Source organism: Hyperolius riggenbachi, chromosome 1, assembly GCF_040937935.1.
Source record: "Hyperolius riggenbachi isolate aHypRig1 chromosome 1, aHypRig1.pri, whole genome shotgun sequence".
Lineage (NCBI taxonomy): Eukaryota > Metazoa > Chordata > Amphibia > Anura > Hyperoliidae > Hyperolius > Hyperolius riggenbachi.
The window spans coordinates 148,753,163-148,776,489 of record NC_090646.1 but is presented as its reverse complement, the minus strand read 5'-3'; the positions used below and the strand labels follow the sequence as shown (position 1 = coordinate 148,776,489).

General features: G+C 42.7%; 2 protein-coding genes across 3 annotated transcripts in view; one reads left to right on the top strand and one right to left on the bottom strand.

Annotated features, from left to right (window-relative positions):
* RWDD4 (RWD domain containing 4) overlaps positions 1-16,478 on the bottom strand; it is a 38,441-nt gene extending 21,963 nt beyond the window's left edge. The window contains exons 1-5 of the mRNA XM_068273637.1: positions 16,302-16,478; positions 9,452-9,532; positions 4,417-4,526; positions 4,190-4,340; positions 1,733-1,847 (exon numbers count right to left, since the gene is read on the bottom strand). Coding sequence (XP_068129738.1) covers positions 1,733-1,847; positions 4,190-4,340; positions 4,417-4,526; positions 9,452-9,532; positions 16,302-16,325 — 481 coding nt within the window. The 5' untranslated portion in view covers positions 16,326-16,478. The remainder of the gene's footprint in view (positions 1-1,732; positions 1,848-4,189; positions 4,341-4,416; positions 4,527-9,451; positions 9,533-16,301) is intronic.
* A 126-nt stretch (positions 16,479-16,604) lies between these two features.
* Positions 16,605-23,327, top strand: part of TRAPPC11 (trafficking protein particle complex subunit 11) — a 91,777-nt gene continuing 85,054 nt past the window's right edge. Inside the window, exons 1-3 of one of the 2 annotated variants that reach the window (XM_068278732.1) lie at positions 16,605-16,786; positions 21,593-21,674; positions 23,048-23,272. In XM_068278732.1, coding sequence (XP_068134833.1) covers positions 23,069-23,272 — 204 coding nt within the window. In that variant the 5' untranslated portion in view covers positions 16,605-16,786; positions 21,593-21,674; positions 23,048-23,068. The remainder of the gene's footprint in view (positions 16,787-21,592; positions 21,675-23,047; positions 23,273-23,327) is intronic. The other variant, XM_068278731.1, reaches the window with a different exon arrangement.

Below are 23,327 nucleotides of genomic sequence, written 5' to 3'. Positions count from 1 at the left end.
GTGATTTGCTTCTCTCAGCTTCTGTTTCCTGTTTGGGGGCCAGTAATGCCTAGTACACACCATACAATTTTCTGTTAGATTTTTCTGTTATACTGGGCATAGACGGGTAGTTTTTCACTGATCAATCGAGCCGCTGATGGCTCGATTGATAATATCCGACAGGTCCAATGACCCGCCGGAATCGAGCGGAAGATAAGGAGCGCCCGCGGGGACGAGCGGGAATCATTCCGGACGGTGGTGGGAGTTGATCTGGCGGCTGATCGAGCCGCCGGGTCGACCCATGTATGCCCAGCCATAGATTTTCTGTAACATTTTCTGTAATTAGATTTTCTGTAAAGTACTGGTAGAGACGGGTCATTATCTCTGGTGCATTGTCTTCTGGTTATCTCCTGCTGAGTAGAACAATGCCTAATTGCTCGGCAGATAGATAATTTCCAACATGTTGGAAATTATCTATCTGGCAGGTAAATCTAATGCTTAAGTCATGTTCCCTCACTGAAGTCATGTTCCCCCACTTTTTGTGCCTGCAATGAGTGTTGGTGTGTATTTTAGTCCAGTAGTTATTGGAGCTCTGCACATCTTATGCTATTAAAACAGGTATGAGTTTTTGAAAGCGCTGCCATTCCTTTTGCTGTATAAATCTAATGCTGGGCATACACGGCTCGACGCAGGCCTATCAATCGAGTCGCCGTTGGCTCGAGTGATAATATCCAACGTGTCCGATGACCGCGGGGATTTATTCCGCACTCGATACCCGCGGGTGGACAATAGTGGCGAATCGAGCAGAAAAAGCACCAGCGGGGACGAGCGGGAATCGATCCGGGCGCGGGGGTCGATCCGGCGGATAATCGGCCGCCGGATCGACCCATATATGCCCAGCATAAGAGAAAATCTTACAAAAAAATTGTATGGTGTGTACTAGGCATTAGGCCTGGGACCCACTAGCAGCACTTTTCTAAGTGCTTGTGATTTGAAAAGCTCTTGCTAATGTAATGCTATGTGTGTGATCCCACTTGAGGGATGTGATTTAAAAAAAAAAATCTGCATTGCATTAGCAAGAGCTTTCCAAATCACTAAATCTTAGAAAAGTGCTGCTAGTGGGTTCCATGGCTTAGTATGAGTAAAATGTTTGATGAGCACTGGTGCTGGCCTGTGTGTTTCTGCTTGGAATGGAGAGGAGAGAGGTCAAGCTTGCGATTGTCCCATCTAGCTGGGCTGTGTAGAGCCACCTACCTTGCTGGACAGAACGTCTGTCTTGTCAGATGACCTTATTTCAATTATATTCTGTGTTAAGTGCCTGAAGTTAAGCTTTCATGTATTGCATCATTATTTAAACCACGTTATAATCACTTGCTTCACACATGCAGTTGTATATTTGGCTCAGCAAACTGCCCCGTTATCCCATAATTATTAAGCAAAAACACATGAAAGGACATGACCCTTGCACTACCTGTAGCCGAGCAGCAGAGTAGTCATTATGGGAACACTCAGAATTCAGTCAAATGACAGCTGTATATCTCAGCTTACACTATACTCATCTAGAAAGCAACAAATCACTTACACAGTAATAAAAAAAAAAGAAAAAAAAAAAAAGCTGAACGTTTGACAACCCGAGTAAGAAGAACATAACAATCACACATAGCACTCCGGTACTGGAATGCATATTAACAAGGTATCCATGCAATTGAAATAATACTAATTTCCTATGACAGCTATAACTAATGATGCTTACCTGTTTTGCTTGTTAGTTTACGTTTTTGTGCTTTTGTCAGCTGCTCCTTTTTCTCTTTTTTCTTACTAGATGTTATGTTCATTGGTGCTAATGTACCGTCACCCCCTGTTAATGTCTCAAAGGGGAATAAAAACAAATACAGGTCACTCCAGACAGATTTTTCCCAGAATGGTACAGTGAGTACCAAGTTTGATTCAAAGGAGACAACAAATTAGAACATTTCTCCCAATAGCCCTAATTACATAACAATATCAGATAATACAGTTTTTGTGTACTTGTAAATGATATAATAAAGGTGACATTCATTTAAAAGATATTCGTTATAAAACTCACTCCTTAGGTAAAAATTTTTTATCTGTTGAAACAAAAATCTAAATAAGCCCCAGGCAGATAAAAAGACAACAACCCCCCCCCCTGCTTTCACCTCAGATGTCCTTTAAGAGCTTTAAAATCTAAACATCAGCCATGACAGTATGATGCAAAATCTGATTCATTCCGCAGCAAAACAAAAAGAAATAATAGTGGTTTAATATATATATATGGAGACTGCCATATTTATTTCCTTTAAAAGCAATACAAGCTGACTGGCAGCCCTGCTGATCCTCTCCCTCTAATACTTTTAGCCATATACCCTGAAAAAGCATGCATCAGATCAGGTGTTTTTGGCATTATTGTCAGATCTGACAAGATTAGCTACATGCTTGTTTCTGGTCTGATTCAGACAGTACTGCAGCCAAATAGACCAACAGGGCTGCCAGGCAACTGGTACTGCTTAAAGGGGTTCTGTGGAGGTTCTAAAAAGACAAAACCCGACACTTACCTGGGGCTTCTATCTGCCCCCTGCAGCTGTAATGTCCCACGCCGTCCTCTTCCGATCTTCGGTTCCCTGCCGCTGGTCTAATATTCATCTAAATAGATGAATACTGCTCGGTCCCGTGCGCGTCATCGGGAGCTTACTGTGCAGGCACAGTACAAAGTTTTCTTGTACTGCGCCTGCGCAGTAAGCTCCAGATGACGCTCACGGCTGTGCAGCAACAGTGCAATTTGTCGCGTATTTAGGACGGGACTGGAGGCGGGGAACGGAGCATCGGAGGAGGACGGCGTGGGACATTACAGCTGCAGGGGGCAGATAGAAGCCCCAGGTAAGTGTCGGATTTTATTTTTAAAACAATACCAAAGAACTCCTTTAAACAGGAAAGAAATATGTCAGCCTCCATATGCCTCTCACTTTAGTTGTCCTTTAAACTTTCTAGCCCTGCCTCGTTATCAGCAGCGCTTGCTCAGGCAGAGAGTAGAGTTTTAATTTCTGTCTGCTTTGCAGGAGAGCCCAGGCTGAGGGCTGAATTTGATTTCTGTTTGACTACCTCGTTTGTACAGATATAACAACTAGTTTTCAATTCTTGCAAGGAAAAAAAAAATAAAGAAGTTTTTAGTAGGATAAGTATAATATTCACCCATGTTTATCTCATGATGTCACACATCAGTTCAGGTAAAGGCGCTAAGCAAGTTCAGTGCACCACACCTCTCAGTAAAATCTTTACAAAGATCAGAGGTGTTTGTACAAGCATAAAAGTGACCTTCAATATCTTTTTCATCTTTAGGGAAGCACCATTCACAGCAGTGTAAAACACCAGTGCCAGAACATCAGTGTGAACTTCCATGACTTATACAAATTACAGCAGATGGGCAGATATTGAGACAGAACCAGCCTACTCAAAATAAAACGTTGGCCAACATTTGCAATTTTCATTGTAAGTAGCGGTAGTTTTGAAGACACAGGTCATTACGGTATTACAGGAAAAAGTAAAAATTACAAATCTATCAATGGTGCTGATTTTTCCCCAAAAAGCATATTGGTGCACACTGAGTGGATTCTGCAGGGAATCTGAGGTAAAGCTCAGAATCTAAATTTAAATTAGCCAGCACTGGGGGAGGGTGGTTAGTTGGGGGTGTTAACTTACCTATGCTGCAACCGTCAGACCATGTGTTCCATGTCACTCCCATGCTGCCTCCTTCCAGGCTGACAGCGGCGGCATGGGTAAGTTAACCCCCCTATCTCCCGTGTTCAATTCAGAGTAGCTGCGAGTAGGTAGCTACTCGGTTAGAGCAACCCTAAACTGGATAGCATACTGGTTAAGAGTGCTGCCTTTGATGTAGGGTACATGCCTTTGACCAGGGTCCAAATCTGGCCTCGAGCCTGTAAGTAAACCAGTAAGAGTCTTTGGGCAAGGCTCCATAAAGCTCCTGGTTGCTCATGGAGAGCGCACCAAGTGGTTGCAACCCTGAAGTGCTTTGTGCCTGCCAGGAGAATAGCATGATATAAATGTCATGTCTTATTTATTCAATCAAACAACCAGTATGTTTAATTTCCAATGACATCATTGAAATTAGATAAAGAATTTCTAGCCTATATGCATGCCCAGCATTATAAAGACAATCCTCATGCCATATACTTACAATAGTGTTGCTGAAAGGCTGGTGACTTTCCATTAAATCTTCCTTATTTTCTTTAGCATACTCAAACAAAGTGTACATCATGGCTGTGCCCAGGTTGGCCTCCACCTGCTCTTGTAGCTTGTAGACGATACCCTGTTTGACAGCTGGGGCTCTAAAGGGAGACAAGCAGAAAACACATCAGCAGGAAGAAACCCGCATATCAAAGAATTAAAAAAAAATGCACTTACATTTGATTGTTAAAAAATGCATTCATGGATATATTTGGTGCCGACTCTGGATAGGCTTCTGGCCAGGATATTTCAAGAAGAAAGGCCTTGGGGTCCCCAACATCACCAACCTATAGAATATTACAAAACCGTCAAAAAAATGTTTTTGTTTTCTTTATATACAAAATACAAACATGTTTTCAGTCGACACCAATACAGTTTTGCAGGGCAAGCATGGATCTGTGTAAATGTAGAACATACTGGACCTAGAGCAGCAAGAATCTGGTGGTGATGGTGAGTTTGTACTATTATTTAGTACAAACACTAAATAATAGTTGCCTAAAACAAACCATGGTGATGGTGATAGCTTAGAATGACAGTTTTTTTTAAAACCATAACTGTATAGATATGTTGCTTGGCTATGGCTAGGCAGCCTGCTCTGTCCTATGGGAGGGAATGACAAGCAGAGGAGCAGCAAGAGGTACTGAATAATGGTCGTTTGCACCGTTGTTCAGTAATTGAGCACAAATGATTACTTAAAGGGGCACTACAGTTTGGTTATAAGAGAATTGACTGCAGAATCGAGCGGCAAAAACGATCCAGTGGAGAAACGCACGGCAAAAACTAACCGTGTATTGCCAGCATAATAGTAAGAAAAACACATATTAAGTAGTGTATCTGGTTACAAATGGCAGCTGGTTACAAATGGATCTTACAGATCCTGGGCCATTTGGAGAGAAGACTCCTCCTTTGTTCAGCTCAGATGTAGAAACTCTTGCATCTAGCTTAAGCAAATAGGAGAGTAACTACAATACAGTGGGTCATATTCATATTATTTGAGACTCAGATTTGCTGCTTTAGCCAGCACAATAAACTGAATTAGGTGGGGGCCTACCTGACATCCAGCTCTGCTGCTTAGTGCAAATCTGCAGCTAGCCTTAAGGTGGCCACACACGATACAATAAAATGATCCGATTTTACAGTAATTCGATAAAAACGATCGTATCTCCCGAAAAAAATCGAAAGCTTTTTTTTCATTCAACTGAAAAATCTGATCGGATTTCCCGTTTTCTTCGATTTTAAACGATCCGGACTGCCAGATATTTTTCTGCAATCTTTCTAAAGATTGTATGGTGTGTGTTATATTGTCAATTTATTAATATACACATCCTAGAAATTTTGTTAGAGTTTCCAATCATTTTTATCATAATTGGGGGAAAAATTGAACATAGGTGTGTGGTACATTGGTCATATTTTTGAAATGTTACAATCAGTCAGAAAAATTGATTGCAATTCTTAAATTGAACAGATATTTAAAAAATTGTATGGTGTGTGGCCACCTTTAGTCATGAGGCTGCCTCGCCAAGAATGACAAACAGGCATTGCTGAAACCAGGACAGTACCGCCATGACCACAAATCTTTCTAACTTGGCTTGGCTTACCCATGGATACAGCATAGAAATGCTTCTTCCCTTTTCTACATATAGGGAGGAGTCACCATATAACCACTTGAAGATATTCCAACAAGTTGCTAAAAAACACTCCATAACTAAGAGCTCTGCAATTCAGGATCAAATTCTAAGCGACAATTAAATGTATTTTGAGAAAAATGTTCAAAAAATAAATGGTAATCATTATCATGCCTTCAGAGTTTGGCAGCTTCTTGTTTAATTTCGGTTTGATCCTCTACCAAAATGTAACCATCATGTCCCGAGTCAGTGCAATGCCCCATTCCCAAGTTAGGGGGGGTTGAAAGAGGTTTGTCCTCTGCATTTGGCTGCAGAGAGCACATTGGAATCGAGTCTCCAGCCAGTAACACACAGAGAGAAGACGAGGGGGTATAGCTGGGCTGTTCCTTCTTCCTCTGTAATTAGGCCACTGCGAAAAGAAAAGATGACCTCCTGGGGTTGCTGCTGATCATCAATGTCGGGTTCGTCCAGTACTTCTGCAATCACGCTTTCTCCACCCAAGTGCAGGGGACACCCCTCCTTCAAAATCCTTTAACTTGGGAACAGAGAATTACACAGGTGCAAGACCTGGTGCAAATGAAAGCCAGGATTTTCAGCTTTCCAAAAATGGTTAGATTTTGCCAGGGAAGCAAACAGAACTTAAACAAGAAGCGGCCAAACTCTGCAGATGGGATAATATGTAAGTACCAAGTACGGTAAATAAAAGTATATAACAATAGAAATCATTTCCTTAAAGAGAAACTCCGACCAAGAATTGAACTTTATCCCAATCAGTAGCTGATACCCACTTTTACATGAAAAATATAATGATTTTCACAAACAGACCATCAGGGGGCGCTGTATGACTGATTTTGTGCTGAAACCCCTCCCACAAGAGGCTCTGGTACCGTACGTACTCTGGGCAAACTGCCACAATGTAACAATGACACACACAGGAAATGGCTGTTTATAGCTGTCTGTTAAAGCCAGAACAGCTACATAATCTGCCCACAGTAACAATGTCACCATGTAATACATGTCAGAATGTGAATCTGGGAGAGGAAAGATTTTACAATGAGCAAACTCTGACTAAATCATGTATACATAATTATTGTAAAAATTAAGCACCTTTTTATATTAAATTATTTTCACTGGAGTTCCTCTTTAACGATTTCAGCCGCCCAGATGTGATCCTCACGTCCAGGCGGCAGCTCTGCTGCAGTGCCGTGCTTTGGCGCGGTCGATCGCGGGCGCGCCCCCGTGCTGTTCCCCGGTAGCCCTGGGATCAGTGAACGGGAACATGGTTCCCGATCACCGATCCGTGTCCCCAGCAGAAAAACCGAAGCGCTCTTACTAGAGGCTTCAGTCTTTCTGCAAATAAAATTTTTCGCGTCTTCTCGATCACCGGAAGCACAAGGAGAAAAAAATAAACTCAAGGTGGCCATCTTGTGGCCAAATAGTAAAACTACATATACATATTTTTTACATTACAATTTACACGTATAATAACATTAAAAAGTAACTGTTTATTTCCCACACCAAAATATTACCCAAATACATTTTTTTATGGGAAAAAAATTACAATTAAAAAAAACAAAAAAAACCAAATCGTTACCTAAGGGTCTGAACTTTTTAAATATGCATTTGAAGGGGGTATACTACGAACATTTTTTAAATTATAAGCTTGTAAATAGTGCTGGACGCAAAACGAAAAAAATGCACCTTTATTTCCAAATAAAATATTGGCGCCATACATTGTGATAGGGACAAAATTTAAATGGTGTCATGACCGAGACAAACGGGCAAATAAAATACATAGGTTTTAATTATGGTAGTGTGGATTATTTTAAAGCTATAATGGCCGAAAACTGAGAAATAATGAATTTTTTCCATTTTTCCTCTTATTAATCCTGATAAAATGCATTTACAAAAAAATAATTCTTAGCAAAATGTAGCACCCAAAGAAAGCCTAATTAGTGGCAGAAAAAAACAAGATATAGATCAATAAATTGTGTTAAGAAGTGATAAAAGTTATTAGCTAATGAATGGGAAGTGAAAATTGCTCTGATGCAGAAGGTGAAAAATCCCAGCGGGCTGAAATGGTTAAAGAGAATCTGTATTGTTAAAATCGCACAAAAGTAAACATACCAGTGCGTTAGGGGACATCTCCTATTACCCTCTGTCACAATTTCGCCGCTCCTCGCCGCATTAAAAGTGGTTAAAAACAGTTTTAAAAAGTTTGTTTATAAACAAACAAAATGGCCACCAAAACAGGAAGTAGGTTGATGTACAGTATGTCCACACATAGAAAATACATCCATACACAAGCAGGCTGTATACACCCTTCCTTTTGAATCTCAAGAGATCATTTGTGTGTTTCTTTCCCCCTGCAGCTATCTTCCACTGAAGTGTCAGGCTGTTTCTTCCTGCAGAGTGCAGACAGCTCTGCCTGTATGTAATTCCTCAGTATGTGAAAGCCCAGCCAGCTCAGAGGAGGATTTATCCAGCTTGTAAAAGATAAGAGAGAAGAGAGAAGCTGTCCTAATCTAAATAACACACAGGCAGGGTGCAGAGAGGGGCCTGGAGGGGGGAGATGCATCACAGAACCACAACACTGAAGAACTTGGCAGCCTTCCAGACACAGGCTGACAAGTCTGACAAGAGAGAGATAAGTTGATTTATTACAGAGATGGTGATAGTAGAATGTGCTGCAGTAAGCCAGAACACATTAGAATAGCTTTTGGAACTTGTAGGATGATAAAAAACAGGATGCAATTTTTGTTACGGAGTCTCTTTAAAGAAGACTTGCACTTTACTACACAAAATTAAAAAGAAAACAGTAAGAATCTGCAGACCCCTTATCTAAATACCATAACAGAAGACTCCTAGAAATAGCACCACTTAGTAGAGTAATAATAATGTTAATATACTTTAACAACACAATATTTTAAAACTGACAAACGTAAAACAAAGCCTATATCATCCTGTATGCATAAGCAAAGAATATGTTTACAGTCATATATGTTCCCTACTAGTGCCTAGACATATGGGTAGAGGCACCATCCTCTGCACCAATGCAGTCATCTGAGCACTGTCTTATGGGGCCCAAGACAGCAATAGGGGATGCAGAATTTGCATCCACACCGGGCACCTGAGCCAAAGGGGCCCTCCATTTATCCTTTTAATTTTTCACTGTTAATAATCACCTCTATATGTGCATTGAATAGTGGTATCATTAACAAATGGTTTCCCTCCTTTGATTGTACCTCTTACACTGAAAATGTCATTGGATGGTTTTTAGCCTCCATACCAATTAAGTGCTAGGGGGCCCATCTAAACTTTGCACTGGGACTCCTGGCTCCTTACGCCACTGACAGAACACTTCATTCACTGGACTTTAAGGGGACCTGCTGGGGCTCAACGTCTGATTATCCCACAAGACAATATTTCTATAGCGTAACATAATACAAGGGTTGATTTGCACAGTAGGTTAGAAAACTCCAGCCATTATTCCACAGTGTTGATTATTATGCTATAAATAAAATCAGGGTGCTTCCAAGATACATTTTTTTAACATTGCCTCAATTATTCAATGCAAAATGTTTTACCCGATATTGGAAAACAGTGGGCCCGAGCTCTTTAAAACATTCATCCCCTTCATAGATAGACCGGAGAGCTTCTAGCTCCATCTAAAAGGAAAGAGAAAGCAGAGAGGGCAATTCACAAAAAACGTTTCATTGTTTACATGCAGCTCCAGCTAGTAGTGTGACGGCTGCATGGAAAAGAAATGTACAGGGAAAATAAACATCTAATATGAAATAAAGCCGTGCTGTCCATACCAATGACTCTTTCTGAACAGTGACTGAAGCAAAACATTACCAGTAAATTGTTGCAGAAGCATAAATTACTTAGTTAACTCCAGTACAATAAAAATAAACACTCACACAAGTGCAGCCTTGTCACAAATCTTTCAGTTTACTCTAATATATTGTGCTGTGAGTCCCTGTAAGTCCATTAACCAGAGTTGAGAAACATTTGGTGCTTTGGCTATGTCCCCACCCTGCAGGACTGTGGAGTTGGTACAAAAATCATCCGACTGCTCAGTTTATGAAGCCACGACTCCGACTCCAGGTACCCAAAATTGCTCTGACTCCAACTCCTCAACTCCACAGCCCTGCCACTCTGCATGTTGCTCTGTGTCTAAACAGGGGCCAGAGGTCATTTCCTCCAATAATCCACATTTAGTTTTTCTGATTTCAGACCCCATCTGGTGGAAAGGCAAACTTTATCACTGAATTCACTGTGCTAGTGCAGTCTGTTAGATTCTGATTTTATTTAGTGCCAAAGTTAGGTTCTCTAAACAGAAACAGAAATTACACATTTAAAAATAATTAAGTTACATTACATTGTAAGCTCATCTGAGACACCGCAAGTGGTGCTATCAATTCAGTTTCCTTACTAAAGTGATGTTTAAAATGTGTAAAATGCAGTACGCATTGACACCACTAGGTGGCGAGTGTGGGCTAGAATTATTAATATAATAATACAATGTAGCAACACTAGGTTATATGAAATTGTTACTTTATAGTGTGTTCCATTTCCCTGGAAGAAGAACAACTGTTTCTAGGGCTAAACTATCTCACTGTAAATTGTGTGGGTGTAAACCTAAAGAATTAAATTAATTCACTTACATAAAAACTTCTTTAGTTGACTAGTAACATACATTTGGCTACTGGTACATCATCAAATGAATACCAGACTACAGATTAAAGGACAGCTGAAGTGAGAGGAATATGGAGACTGTCATATTTGTTTCCTTTTAAACAATACCAGTTGCCTGGCTGTCCGGCTAATCCTCTGCCTCTAATACTTTTAGCTATAGACCCTGATGCAGATCAGGTGTTTCTGACATTATTATCCAATCTAACCAGATTAGCTGCATTCTTCTTTCTGGTGTTATTCAGACACTACTGCAGCCAAATAGATCAGCAGGGCAGTAATGCTTAAAGGGAAGGTCCAAGCAAAAAAAAAAAAAATGAGTTTAACTTACCTGGGGCTTCTACCAGCCCCATGTAGCCATCCTGTGCCCTCATAGTCACTCACTGCTGCTCCAGTCCCCCGCTGGCAGCTTTCTGACCTCGGAGGTCAGGGCCGCATTGCGTACATTTTTACGCATTCCCGCTAGTGCAGGAACATTAACATATACATTTTTACGCGTTAATGGTGCAACGCATAAATTTTTGTTCCTGCATTAGCTGGAATGCGTAAAAATGTATGCAATGCGGCCCTGACCTCCGAGGTCAGAAAGCTGCCAGCGGGGGACTGGAGCAGCAGTGAGTGACTACGAGGGCACAGGATGGCTACATGGGGCTGGTAGAAGCCCCAGGTAAGTGAAACTCATTTTTTTTTTTTTGCTTGGACCTTCCCTTTAAAAGGAAATAAATATGGCAGCCTCTATATACCTCTTACTTCAGTTGTCCTTTAACTATGCATTAGTAGAAAACCACAGTATTCTACAATGCACTGGTTTTTGAATCCCTAAGGGCATGAGCCCACTAACTCAGTTGTGTCTGCTTTTCAGCAACACATCAATGTTACAGATGCTGAAAAGCAGTCACAGCTGCATTAGTGGGTTCAGGCTCTAACTGATTTAATAAAGGATACATGTATAGGGCCGAACTTGTGGGAAGGCCCCCAAGGCCGGTGCCTAGGGCGCTGGGAAAGCTGGTGCGGTGTGTTTAAGTCCTGTGTGATGGTGTGGCTGGCTCACCTGCTCTGTTCGGGTGCTGTCTGTCCCTCCGACGCCACCCGCCCGCATCCATCTGCATTGGCCCCCTCCTCCTGTCAGCCCCCTTCGTTCACTGTACTCGCCCAGCATAATGAAACGTTTAGATCAGCGCTGGCCAGGGCTCACAGTGTTGTAAATGCGAAAGGTGCCGTGCACTGTGGAGCGGATATACAGGAAGTGACATCCCTGGTCACTTCCTGCATATGAACTATACGGCACTGCACTGAGCACGGGCCGGCACCTCTTGCACTTACAACACTGTGAACCCCGGCCAGCACTGATCTGGGGTCTGATTATGCCGGTACAGCAAGCGAGGGAGGCTGACAATAGAAGAGCGGGTTAGTAACTGTCCTGCTTGTGTGTGTGTGTGTGTGTGTGTGTGTGTGTGGGTGTGTGTGGGTGTTGGTTGGTGGGGGAGAGAGTCTGCTTATATACACTCCACTGTACGGGGGGGGGGGGGGGGGAGGATGTAGGGTGGGCTGCCTAAATACACACACTACACCGTACTTGGGGGGCCGCCTACATACATACACTACATTGTGTGTGTATATGTGTATATGTGTATATACAGTGGAGGAAATAATTATTTGACCCCTCACTGATTTTGTAAGTTTGTCCAATGACAAAGAAATGAAGTCTCAGAACAGTATAATTTCAATGGTAGGTTTATTTTAACAGTGGCAGATAGCACATCAAAAGGAAAATCGAAAAAATAACCTTAAATAAAAGATAGCAACTGATTTGCATTTCATTGAGTGAAATAAGTTTTTGAACCCCTACCAACCATTAAGAGTTCTGGCTCCCACAGAGTGGTTAGACACTTCTACTCAATTAGTCACCCTCATTAAGGACACCTGTCTTAACTAGTCAGCTGTATAAAAGACACCTGTCCACAGAATCAATCAATCAAGCAGACTCCAAACTCTCCAACATGGGAAAGACCAAAGAGCTGTCCAAGGATGTCAGAGACAAAATTGTAGACCTGCACAAGGCTGGAATGGGCTACAAAACCATTAGCAAGAAGCTGGGAGAGAAGGTGACAACTGTTGGTGCGATTGTTCGAAAATGGAAGGAGCACAAAATGACCATCTATCGACCTCGCTCTGGGGCTCCACGCAAGCTCTCACCTCGTGGGGTGTCAATGGTTCTGAGAAAGGTGAAAAAGCATCCTAGAACTACACGGGAGGAGTTAGTGAATGACCTCAAATTAGCAGGGACCACAGTCACCAAGAAAACCATTGGAAACACATTACACCGCAATGGATTAAAATCCTGCAGGGCTCGCAAGGTCCCCCTGCTCAAGAAGGCACATGTGCAGGCCCGTCTGAAGTTTGCCAATGAACACCTGAATGATTCTGTGAGTGACTGGGAGAAGGTGCTGTGGTCTGATGAGACCAAAATAGAGCTCTTTGGCATTAACTCAACTCGCTGTGTTTGGAGAAAGAAAAAGGCTGCCTATGACCCCCAAAACACCGTCCCCACCGTCAAGCATGGGGGTGGAAACATTTTGCTTTGGGGTGTTTTTCTGCTAAGGGCACAGGACAACTTAATCGCATTAACGGGAAAATGGACGGAGCCATGTATCGTGAAATCCTGAACAGACTTCCCTCTGCCAGAAAACTGAAAATGGGTCGTGGATGGGTGTTCCAGCACGACAATGACCCAAAACTTACAGCAAAGGCAACAAAGGAGTGGCTCAAGAAGAAGCTCATTAAGGTCATGGAGTGGCCTAGTCAGTCTCCGGACCTTAATCCAATAGAAAACCTATGGAGGGAGCTCAAGCTCAGAGTTGCACAGAGACAGCATCGAAACCTTAGGGATTTAGAGATGATCTGCAAAGAGGAGTGGACCAACATTCCTCCTAAAATGTGTGCAAACTTGGTCATCAATTACAAGAAACGTTTGACCTCTGTGCTTGCAAACAAGGGTTTTTCCACTAAGTATTAAGTCTTTTATTGTTAGAGGGTTCAAAAACTTATTTCACTCAATGAAATGCAAATCAGTTGCTATCTTTTATTTAAGGTTATTTTTTCGATTTTCCTTTTGATGTGCTATCTGCCACTGTTAAAATAAACCTACCATTGAAATGATACTGTTCTGAGACTTTTCATTTCTTTGTCATTGGACAAACTTACAAAATCAGTGAGGGGTCAAATAATTATTTCCTCCACTGTATGTGTGTGCGTGTGCGTATGCGTGCGTATATATATATATAGAGAGAGAGAGACCACTGTCCTTGGGAGGGCTGCCTATATGCACTACACTGTACTTGGGATGGGGTGGGGCCTGTCAGTAACTGCTCAATTAGTCAATCAATTTTGCAGTAACAGGTTATATTAGGCTGCACGCACTCCAGCTTGATTGCTTCCAGTCCTCTAACATCACCTAACTAAAACCTTTTCAGTAATATGAAGTTATGTGAAACGTCTCTACAAGCAGCACATACTGCCTTGGTAAAAAAAAAACAAAAAAAAAAAAACAATTGCAACTGAAGGGCCTGTACACACTTGCAGTGGTACAGAGCAGCGCACACACATATCAGCACTTTGGCTGGCCATAGTGGAATGTGGAGCAGCACATCGCCTTTCAATACAAGAGAACGGGGCAGCATGTAACTACAATGCAAAAACGTATGCATATGCACTGTTTACACTTCAGGTGCACACTGAACTGCAGTGGTGTGAATGGGGCTGCATTAGGAAATGCAGACTCAAAGCAGTGGTAGGGAAGTGGTAATGTAAAGCAGTGTTTCTCAAAATTGTATTGGTATGTACCCCTTTTAAACCCCTGTACTCACCAAGTACCCCCTAGCATATTAACCTCCTTAGCGGTAACCCCGTGTGTGACACGGGGTAAGCCGCCGGAGGGTGCCGCTCAGGCCCTGCTGGGCTGATTTACATAATTTTTTTTTTGCTGGACGCAGCTAGCACTTTGCTAGCTGCGCCAGCACCCCGATCGCCGCCGCCGCGCGCCCGATCGCCGCTATCCGGTGCGGCTCGCGCCCCCCCCCCCCCCCAGACCCCTGCGCTGCCTGGCCAATCAGTGCCAGGCAGCGCCAAGGGGTGGATCGGGTCTCCCAATGACGTCCCGACGACATCATTCCGCCCCGTCGCCATGGCGACGGGGGAAGCCCTCCAGGAAATCCCGTTCTTTGAACGGGATTTCCTGATCGCCTATCGCCGGAGGCGATCGGCGGGGCTGGGGGGATGCCGCTGAGAAGCGGCTATCATGTAGCGAGCCCTCGGCTCGCTACATGATTTTAAAAAAAAAATTAAAAAAAAAACTGCTGCGCTGCCCCCTGGCGGTATTTTTCATACCGCCAAGGGGGTTAAACATTATCACAAGTACCCCTTGACAGTGTATACATTTAAACATAGTACATGATAATTGGTTCTAAACAATTTCCAAGCATTTACTATGGCTTTTAATTAGCTAAAATACTAATGTGGTGTTTAAATTTTATTTTCTAAAACTATACATTTGTTATTCTTGGATAATTATATCAAGCCCGAGTACCCCCTGGAACCATCAGAAGTACCCCCTGGGGTACGCATACCACATGTTGAGAACCTAGGACGTAAAGCATTAAACCCGTTTAGTCTGTACAGGCCCTTAAGTCTCGTTCACAGTGGTGAGTTGGTATGCGGCATAATGGTCGCTTTGCAACGTGGCTTGCTGCACAGCAATACACCACCTATAGCGAAGTATCACAGTGCAACAGTAGCATTGCGGTACAACAGCCTGCAGTATGGCAATGCAGAGCATTACCACATAACATGTGCATTAACAGGTACAGTGAAGCATACTTTTCATTGACTGTATGCGACGCAACGCAGCTGTAACCTGCACTACAACTTTTTCAGTCTGTTGCATTGATGTTATACTATGTGCAGTTCAGAGAGGTAAGCTGAAATGTCTTACTGTCACCATCTGTTAGCACTGTTTGAGCTACCAGCTTTAGGGCCTGCACACATTGCTTAGCTTGCGCTGCGTTTTTCAAACGCAAAGCCTTCATTAAAATAGAAAAATTGCATCGCACCAGTGTGTACAGGTCTTCTCGATTTTCACAAAGACCTTGCGATAAAAAACGCATGTGATTTTAAAAGCACAGCAGTGTGTACAGGCCCTTAGAAGGTTTTTTCTTTCACTGCACATTTCTGTGTGCATGTATTTTGTGAGTGGTGGGAATTAATACTGTTATGTATATGTAATATATTGTGCCCAGGAACTGGGCATGCTGGAAAATCATCCCTACGGTCGTGGTCGCCAACAGCTCACTCCCTCTCATCCTCCCCACTCCGTAGAGCAGAACATGTTGCTCAACAAGCAAACAAAACAGTGTGTCTCCACAGCAAAATGTCACCTGAAACTATCAAGGAAAATACTGTCATTTCAAATAACCATTATCATTAGAGAGTACAGACCTTTACTTGTACTTTAATGTGCCTTATTGCTTCTTTTTCAATCTCTGGAATTTGGAATAATCTCAAAGATGCTAGCATATATTTCATTGGGACATTACAGAATAAGTTCTGAAATAAGAGGCATGTGCTACCTGAGCACTGACAAACTGCATGTGATCACAGACAAGCTATGCCTGGCACTAATGGAGCCTTTGAGGTATAGATTTATTTATATCGATTATTTATCTAGATGCTCTGGGAACTCACCTCCTGGTCCTCGTTAGCAGCCATGCTGTCAGTGTGTTGGCTGCAACAGACAGAGAAGAAAGAGCTGTTCTTCTAGCACATGAATGACAGTCCACTGACTACCAGCAGCCACTCCACAAACCATGCACAGGATACCCCTGTCCCCATTCCTCGCTGATACTACACTGCGCATGTGCGGGGCCAACACACCTTACGTCAAGACGCAAATGACCTGACGGCACTTCCCTGGGCTGTATAGGAGGCCATGTTAACTACTGGAAAATGCAACCAAAGTCAGAGCATGCCGCTGCAGTAGGACGGACGGGCTGCCCATACTTGATATGGAGGCAGCGAAGTCCCGGCAGGCTGTGCAGCCGTGTCAGCTGACAGAGCACCGGGCTGCAGTGCAGTGTGTGTATCCGGGGTAGAGTTGTGTACTGACACAATCCCCACCTAGGACACAGGAGACCCCAATCATGTACTGACAGGCTGACGCATCTTTCCAGGTAATAATAATAATAACAACGAGGCACCGATGTTTGCCTTGCTGTATGTACTGCTGTCCTCTCTACTCTTCTGTACCTTTTGATGTACATGCATTTGTGCATAAATACTAAATAATAATAATAATAATATTAGCATTCATGTCATGGTTTAGACAGCATAGACATCTTCTCATATCAAAGCTATACTTTAATGTTTACTACATAGTACAATAAAAACCCATTTCTAAGAGAGAAAAATAGTTTTGTTTTGAAACAGAGATATGATTTTAAAAGTGTTCATTCACAGATTTGACTTAACAGTCAAAAATCAATTTATTTAAGACAATTTAGAAAAATCTGTAGAATTTAGTTAATTAGGGTCTGCCTGCTTTGCACAGTGTCACACGATCTGTCACATGACACCAGTGCAATGAGACCTATTCTGAAAGATCCCTGACTCTGCAACACTGCTAAGCAACCAACATGAAACACTCCAAACAGGCCAGAGACAAAGTTATGGAAAAGTATAGGGCAGTAGTTTAAGGTGTCACCTCTCTGATTGGTACCCTCTCATACTGCTAGGTTGTACAGCAAAGTCCCCGTTATCCGGAACTCAGGCAACCGGAAGTCTCAACTAGCCAGCATGCCTGAGGTAGACAACGGGTACAGTACTTTTGCCATTTGCAGAGTTTTGGGTGCAGCAGAAGCAACTTACAGATCCTCCAGGCACCGTCTTCTACACTTCCTGCAGCCACCAGCAGCTTCCCTGCATCCATGTATGGGTCCCGACATCTCATTTGACCAACGTCGGGTCACATGACATGCTGGGACTCATACACAGAGGACGCCAGAAAGCCACTGGGAGCTACAGGAAGTGTAGAAGACTGCATCCAGAGGATAGGTAAGTAGTTTCTGCTGCATGGGTGGGAGGTTTGTACTATTCTGGTCCGGCTGCTTAGTCAATCAGCAAGCACACATCCAGCATCAGACAATCCCTGCCTATGCCAGATATTGGGGAGTTTGCTGTAGTTAACTACCCCCACCCTATTTGGCCAATCACAGCACTTTGTGCTTTTAGAGGGTACTGTGATTGGAGAACTGTTCCCTGTGAGGTTTCCTGCGGGGTCCCCTAAAGTAGACTGGTGTCTAGCGCCATCTCACTACCTGTGCCCTGGACCCCATTCCCTCTCATCTAATCCCCCAGCTTTCCTCCTCCTTTAATCCCGCTCTAACAACTCTATTCAACCTTTCTATCTCCACTGGCACTTTTCCTTCCTTATTCAAACAAGCTATCATCACACCACTAATCAAAAAACCCTCTCTTGATCCAACTTCTCTATCCAACTACCGTCCTGTCTCGCTCCTCCCCTTTGCTTCTAAACTGCTGGAACGTCACATCCATTCAGAATTGTCTGCCTTTCTCTCTACCAACTCCTTACTTGACCCCTTTCAATCTGTATTCCGCACACACCATTCCACTGAAACTGCCCTCACGAAAGTTGCTAATGACCTACTGGTAGCTAAATCCAAAGGCCAGTTCTCCATTCTAATACTCCTTGACCTTTCCTCTGCCTTTGACACGTTGATCATGCTCTGCTTCTGCAGACACTGTCATCTTTAGGAATCAAGGGACAAGCACATTCCTGGATCTCCTCTTATCTCTCTGGACGCTCTTACACTGTCTCCTTCTCTAACACCAAGTCCTCTCCACACCCACTGTCTGTTGGTGTACCTCAAGGCTCTGTTCTTGGGCCACTTCTTTTCTCAATCTACACCCGTGGCCTGGGACAACTAATTAACTCTTTTGGCTTCCAGTATCACCTCTATGCGGATGACACCCAAATCTATCTCTCAGCTCCTGACCTGTCCTCACTACTATCCAGAGTCCCCGACTGTCTACGTGCCGTTTCTGCATTCATGTCCTCCCGCTTCCTCAAACTCAACATGACTAAAACGGAAATTGTGATTTTTCCACCATTGCTATCTACACCCCCACCAATTGCAACCATAACGGTAGACAACACCCCAATAACCTCAACCACTAAGGCCCGCTGCTTGGGGGTTATACTTGACTCAGAGCTCTCCTTTAAACCTCACATTGCCTCATTAACCACCACCTGCTATTTCCAGGTCAAAAATATATTCCGTATCCGTCCCTTCCTCACACAAGAGGCCACCAAAATGCTTGTTCATGCCTTAATCATCTCCCGCCTAGACTACTGCAACACCCTGCTCTGTGGCCTACCAAAAAACAGGCTAGCTCCTCTCCAATCCCTTCTAAATGCAGCGGCCCGCCTCATTCACCTTTCCACACGCTCTTCTGATGCAGCCCCACTGTGCCATTCTCTCCACTGGTTACCCATTACCCAGAGGATCCAGTTCAAACTCCTGACTCTAACATACAAAGCCCTCCACGAGTTGTCTCCTCCATACATCTCCTCACTAATCTCAAGATATTGTCCCTCCCGCAACCTTCGCTCCTCCCAACAAATTCTCCTGGCCTCTAAGCTGATCACCTCCTCTCATGCTCGCATCCAGGACTTTACACGAGCATCAGCCCTTATCTGGAACTCTCTTCCACAGCCTGTACGTCATGCTCCAAACCTGGACATCTTCAAACGCACTCTTAAAACACACCTTTTCAGACAAGCTTATAACATTCTATAGCCCTTTATTTACTTATTTGTCACAATGTAATCAGAGGCAAAGAATCACTGCCTCATCCATCCTCCACCCCCTTACCTAGTGTGTCCCCCACTACCCATTAGATTGTAAGCTCGCAAGGGCAGGGTCATCCTCCTAATGTTTACTGTTTTTGTAACAATATTTGTGCTGCTTGGAACTCTGCTGTATATTTGTTAGTTGTATCTATGTTCCCCTTGTCGTCTTATTGTGCTTTGTAAAGCGCTGCGGAATATGTTGGCGCTATATAAATAAAAAATAATAATAATAATAAAATAATAAAAAGTATAGATCAGTATAGATTTTAAAAATATGCTGAACTTCGATTATCACACGGAGTACCATTAAAGCAGGTGATCATTAATCCAGATATTTCATGGTTAGTAAACCCAGCTAGTGGACTATACCATTACGCCAAAATTCTCATATTTACGCAGCTGTTCCATAGAAAGTTTACATATCAAGGGGGGTGGGGGTCTATTGGCCTTATTTTGTACAATTTCACTGAGTTGGAGTCCAACAGATCATAGGAGGTTCCTGTAAGGTTAATTAAGCACTAGTATGGTTGAGGTGAGCCAGCAAGAAAGTCCATGGGGAAATTCCGCTACCGATTAGGTGGACAGCACCCTCTCGAACTGCTAAGTATCCAATAGGTTGTAGTAATAATACGCCACACCTATGGACTTTCACGCTGGCTGACGTCAACCATACTAGCTCCCTTAAAGGGAACCTAAAATGAGAAGGATATGGATTTTTCCTTTTAAAATAATACCAGTTGCCTGACTCTCCTGGTGATCCTGTGCCTCTAATACTTTCAACCACAGCCCCTCAACAAGCATGCAGACCAGGTGCTCTGACTGAATTCAGACTAGATTAGCTGCATGCTTGTTTCAGGTGTGCTTCATCCACTACTGCAGCCAAAGGGATCAGCAGGGCTGCCAGGCAACTGGTATTGTTTAAAAGGAAACATCCATATCCCACTCAGTTTAGGTTCCCTTCAATGAAAGGGATCCTGAAGTAAGATGAATACAGAGGTTGCCATCTTGATTCACTTATAAACAATGCCAGTTGTCTAGCTGTCATGCTGATATTTTGGCTTTAGTTGCATTCAAGTCTCACGCCTGCAGCAAGCATGCAGCCAGTGGCTTCAGGCCAAAGCATCTGATCTGCATACTCATTCTGGGCCAGTGACTTCAACTGTGAGGGCTGGAACCCACTAGAGCGATTTGTTTTTTTTGGGGGGGGGCTTTTAGGGAGCGTGAGAAATCGCTAGCGATTTCCCTAAGCACTCTGTCAATGTAAATGGATGATGCAAATTCCACAGAAGCAATTGCGATTAGCAAAATCGCAAATGCGGGACATGCAGCATTTTGTTAGCGTTTGCGCTTCAATGTAAAGTATATAATCACTGGCGTAATCGCTCATCAAAACTTGCACGGAGCGATTTTGCTAGCGTTTTTAATGTTTATGTACACTGTAACAAAATTAAAAATAATTGAACGGTCCAATCAGACTTTAAAACGCTAATCGCTACACAACTGCTGGCAAATTGATTACACTTTCTAAAATCGCTCCCTAAAACGCTCATGAAATCACTTACAAACTGCTCATACAAAATGCTAGCGATTAGCGATAGCGTTTTGTAGTGGGTTCCAGGCCTCAGGGGCAAAGCATCAGCACAAAAGTCAATCAACTGTTATTATTTATTACAGAATAAATCTAGCTGTCATGTGCAAACATTCATAACCTGTGCTTTTTAGTAAACAAAGGCTGCTCTGGATTCATTTAAAAGTCTTGCTGTGGGTAAACACAACTTATTACAAGCATTAGTGCTAATTTGTAGGGGCTAGTCTAGTTTAAGGGAGCCAGCAGGAAACCTCATAGGCAGATTCTGCTAGGTTTCATATAGTTTTTAGTAAACTATGCCCACACTATTTGGCCAATCACAACACTTCGTACTGTAGAGGGAGATGTGATTGGACAACTGTTCCCTATAAGGTTTCCTGCTGGGTCCCTAAACTAGACTAGCGCCAATTTGTTTTTCTTGGCAAGTCTCATTATGATCTGATTTGACTTGAAGCATATCAAGTCCTATGACGCTATTATCACCTCCAAGTAGATGTAAATCTGTTTTTGAAATTGCAGTGCTGGCATGGTGGGTTCAGTACTGCTTTATTGGAGATGAAAAGATGAAAAAGTCATTTTCTGCCAGTACTTTCACCAAAAGGTAAGTTAGATAACATAAAACCAAACCGTATCCTAAGCACAAGTAGACTTTGTTTTGTAATATACTTTCAAACTTACTGGTCCATTATGATGTTAGTATTGGCACTGATGCCATCAACAGTTATGAGTTCAAAATAACTGCTTTCAGTTGGATGTTTCATATGAATACCAATGAGATAAGAACTTGCTTTATTTCCCCATAGATGTCACTTATGTTCATATTTACAACAGAAAGCTATACAATACAATCTTTCTCCCTGTTCTCAGCTGTTGGACCATACAGGCAGTTTTTGTTGCATAAGTATCAGACATGAGGCCCAGACCCTTATGCAATTCACTTTTTCTCCTGAGTTTTCTTCTAGGTGATATTTTCACACCTTGTCATAAAATGCCTTTTAAACTATCAGCAAGCAAAACAAAAAAAATACTCAATATAAATTTGATAGTGCTTTTTCACCAACTTTTGGGTACCTTTCCAATTATAAAATGCGGCAAATTTTATATTAAAGTGTACCAGTGACGTCAAATACTAAAGATTTGATACTCGCCAGCCCCTTCGCACATCTGAGTCCCTCGCCGTCTGCCGTTCCCGAGCATGCACAGAAGGCCACGACTGACTGAGCCTATTATCGTGGCTGATAGCCGCTGAAAGGCAGGCCGTGGGTGGGAGGACAGCGAGGGACTTTAAATCTTTAGCATTTGACGTCTCTGGCTTCCTTTTAAAGAGAGGATGAAAATTATCTTCTAGGAGATAACTCAGGAGAAAAAGTTAATTGCTTATGGGCCCCAGTCCGTAACCGATCCAAGTTTTCACTTCCTTCTGTTCTTTTTGTAAACCTAATTATTAACTGAACATCAGCAGTAGAGACAAAATAGTTTCATACCAAGATAGAATTGAGTTTCAGATCCAGTGTACCCGAAGGAGACTGAAGTAGGGCTAATGTACATTAATCTATGAGCTTTTAAGCTGTTTGATACTATTATGGGAAAGATATGATAGTACATATAAGGCTAGGTTCATAGTTCTCAGTTGCGTTGCGCAATAATTCTGCATGTCAACTCACTGCCTATACAAGTTTATGGGCCTGTTCACAGTAATGCGTTGTTACTGGTGGCGTTATTGTAACTCGCTGCATGCAGGCTTTATATTAAAGTCTATGTCCAGTCTCCATTGCAGTTCACACTCATTTTAACTTGTGTGTTATGCAACTGACCACTGTGAATCCAGCCTAAATCTTAAAGTTACTAGAATAAACTTCGACTGTTTAACATACATTTTTTTGTGGCTTGGTATAGTTTATTCTGCATCGCTTTAGCATATGCATTCATCTTTTTTTACCCTATCTATTTATTTGCCTTTTTTTTTTGTTTTAGTTCTTCACCCAGATTTATAGAATGGGCCCCACACAATGGGATTTCCCTGTCGAGCTATGCTGCCGTCCAATGGCATTTGTGACTCTCACTGGTCTGGATGTGACATACAATGCTGTTCACAGAGCCATTTGGGATGCATTTTGTGCCAACAGGAGAGCAGATCGCGTACCAATCTCATTTAAAGTCCTGCCAGGTGATCATGAGTACCCAAAATGTAGAACAAAGGTAGGCTTATTCTATAATTTCATAGATTACTGCATCTCTGCTGTCTATGCACTGA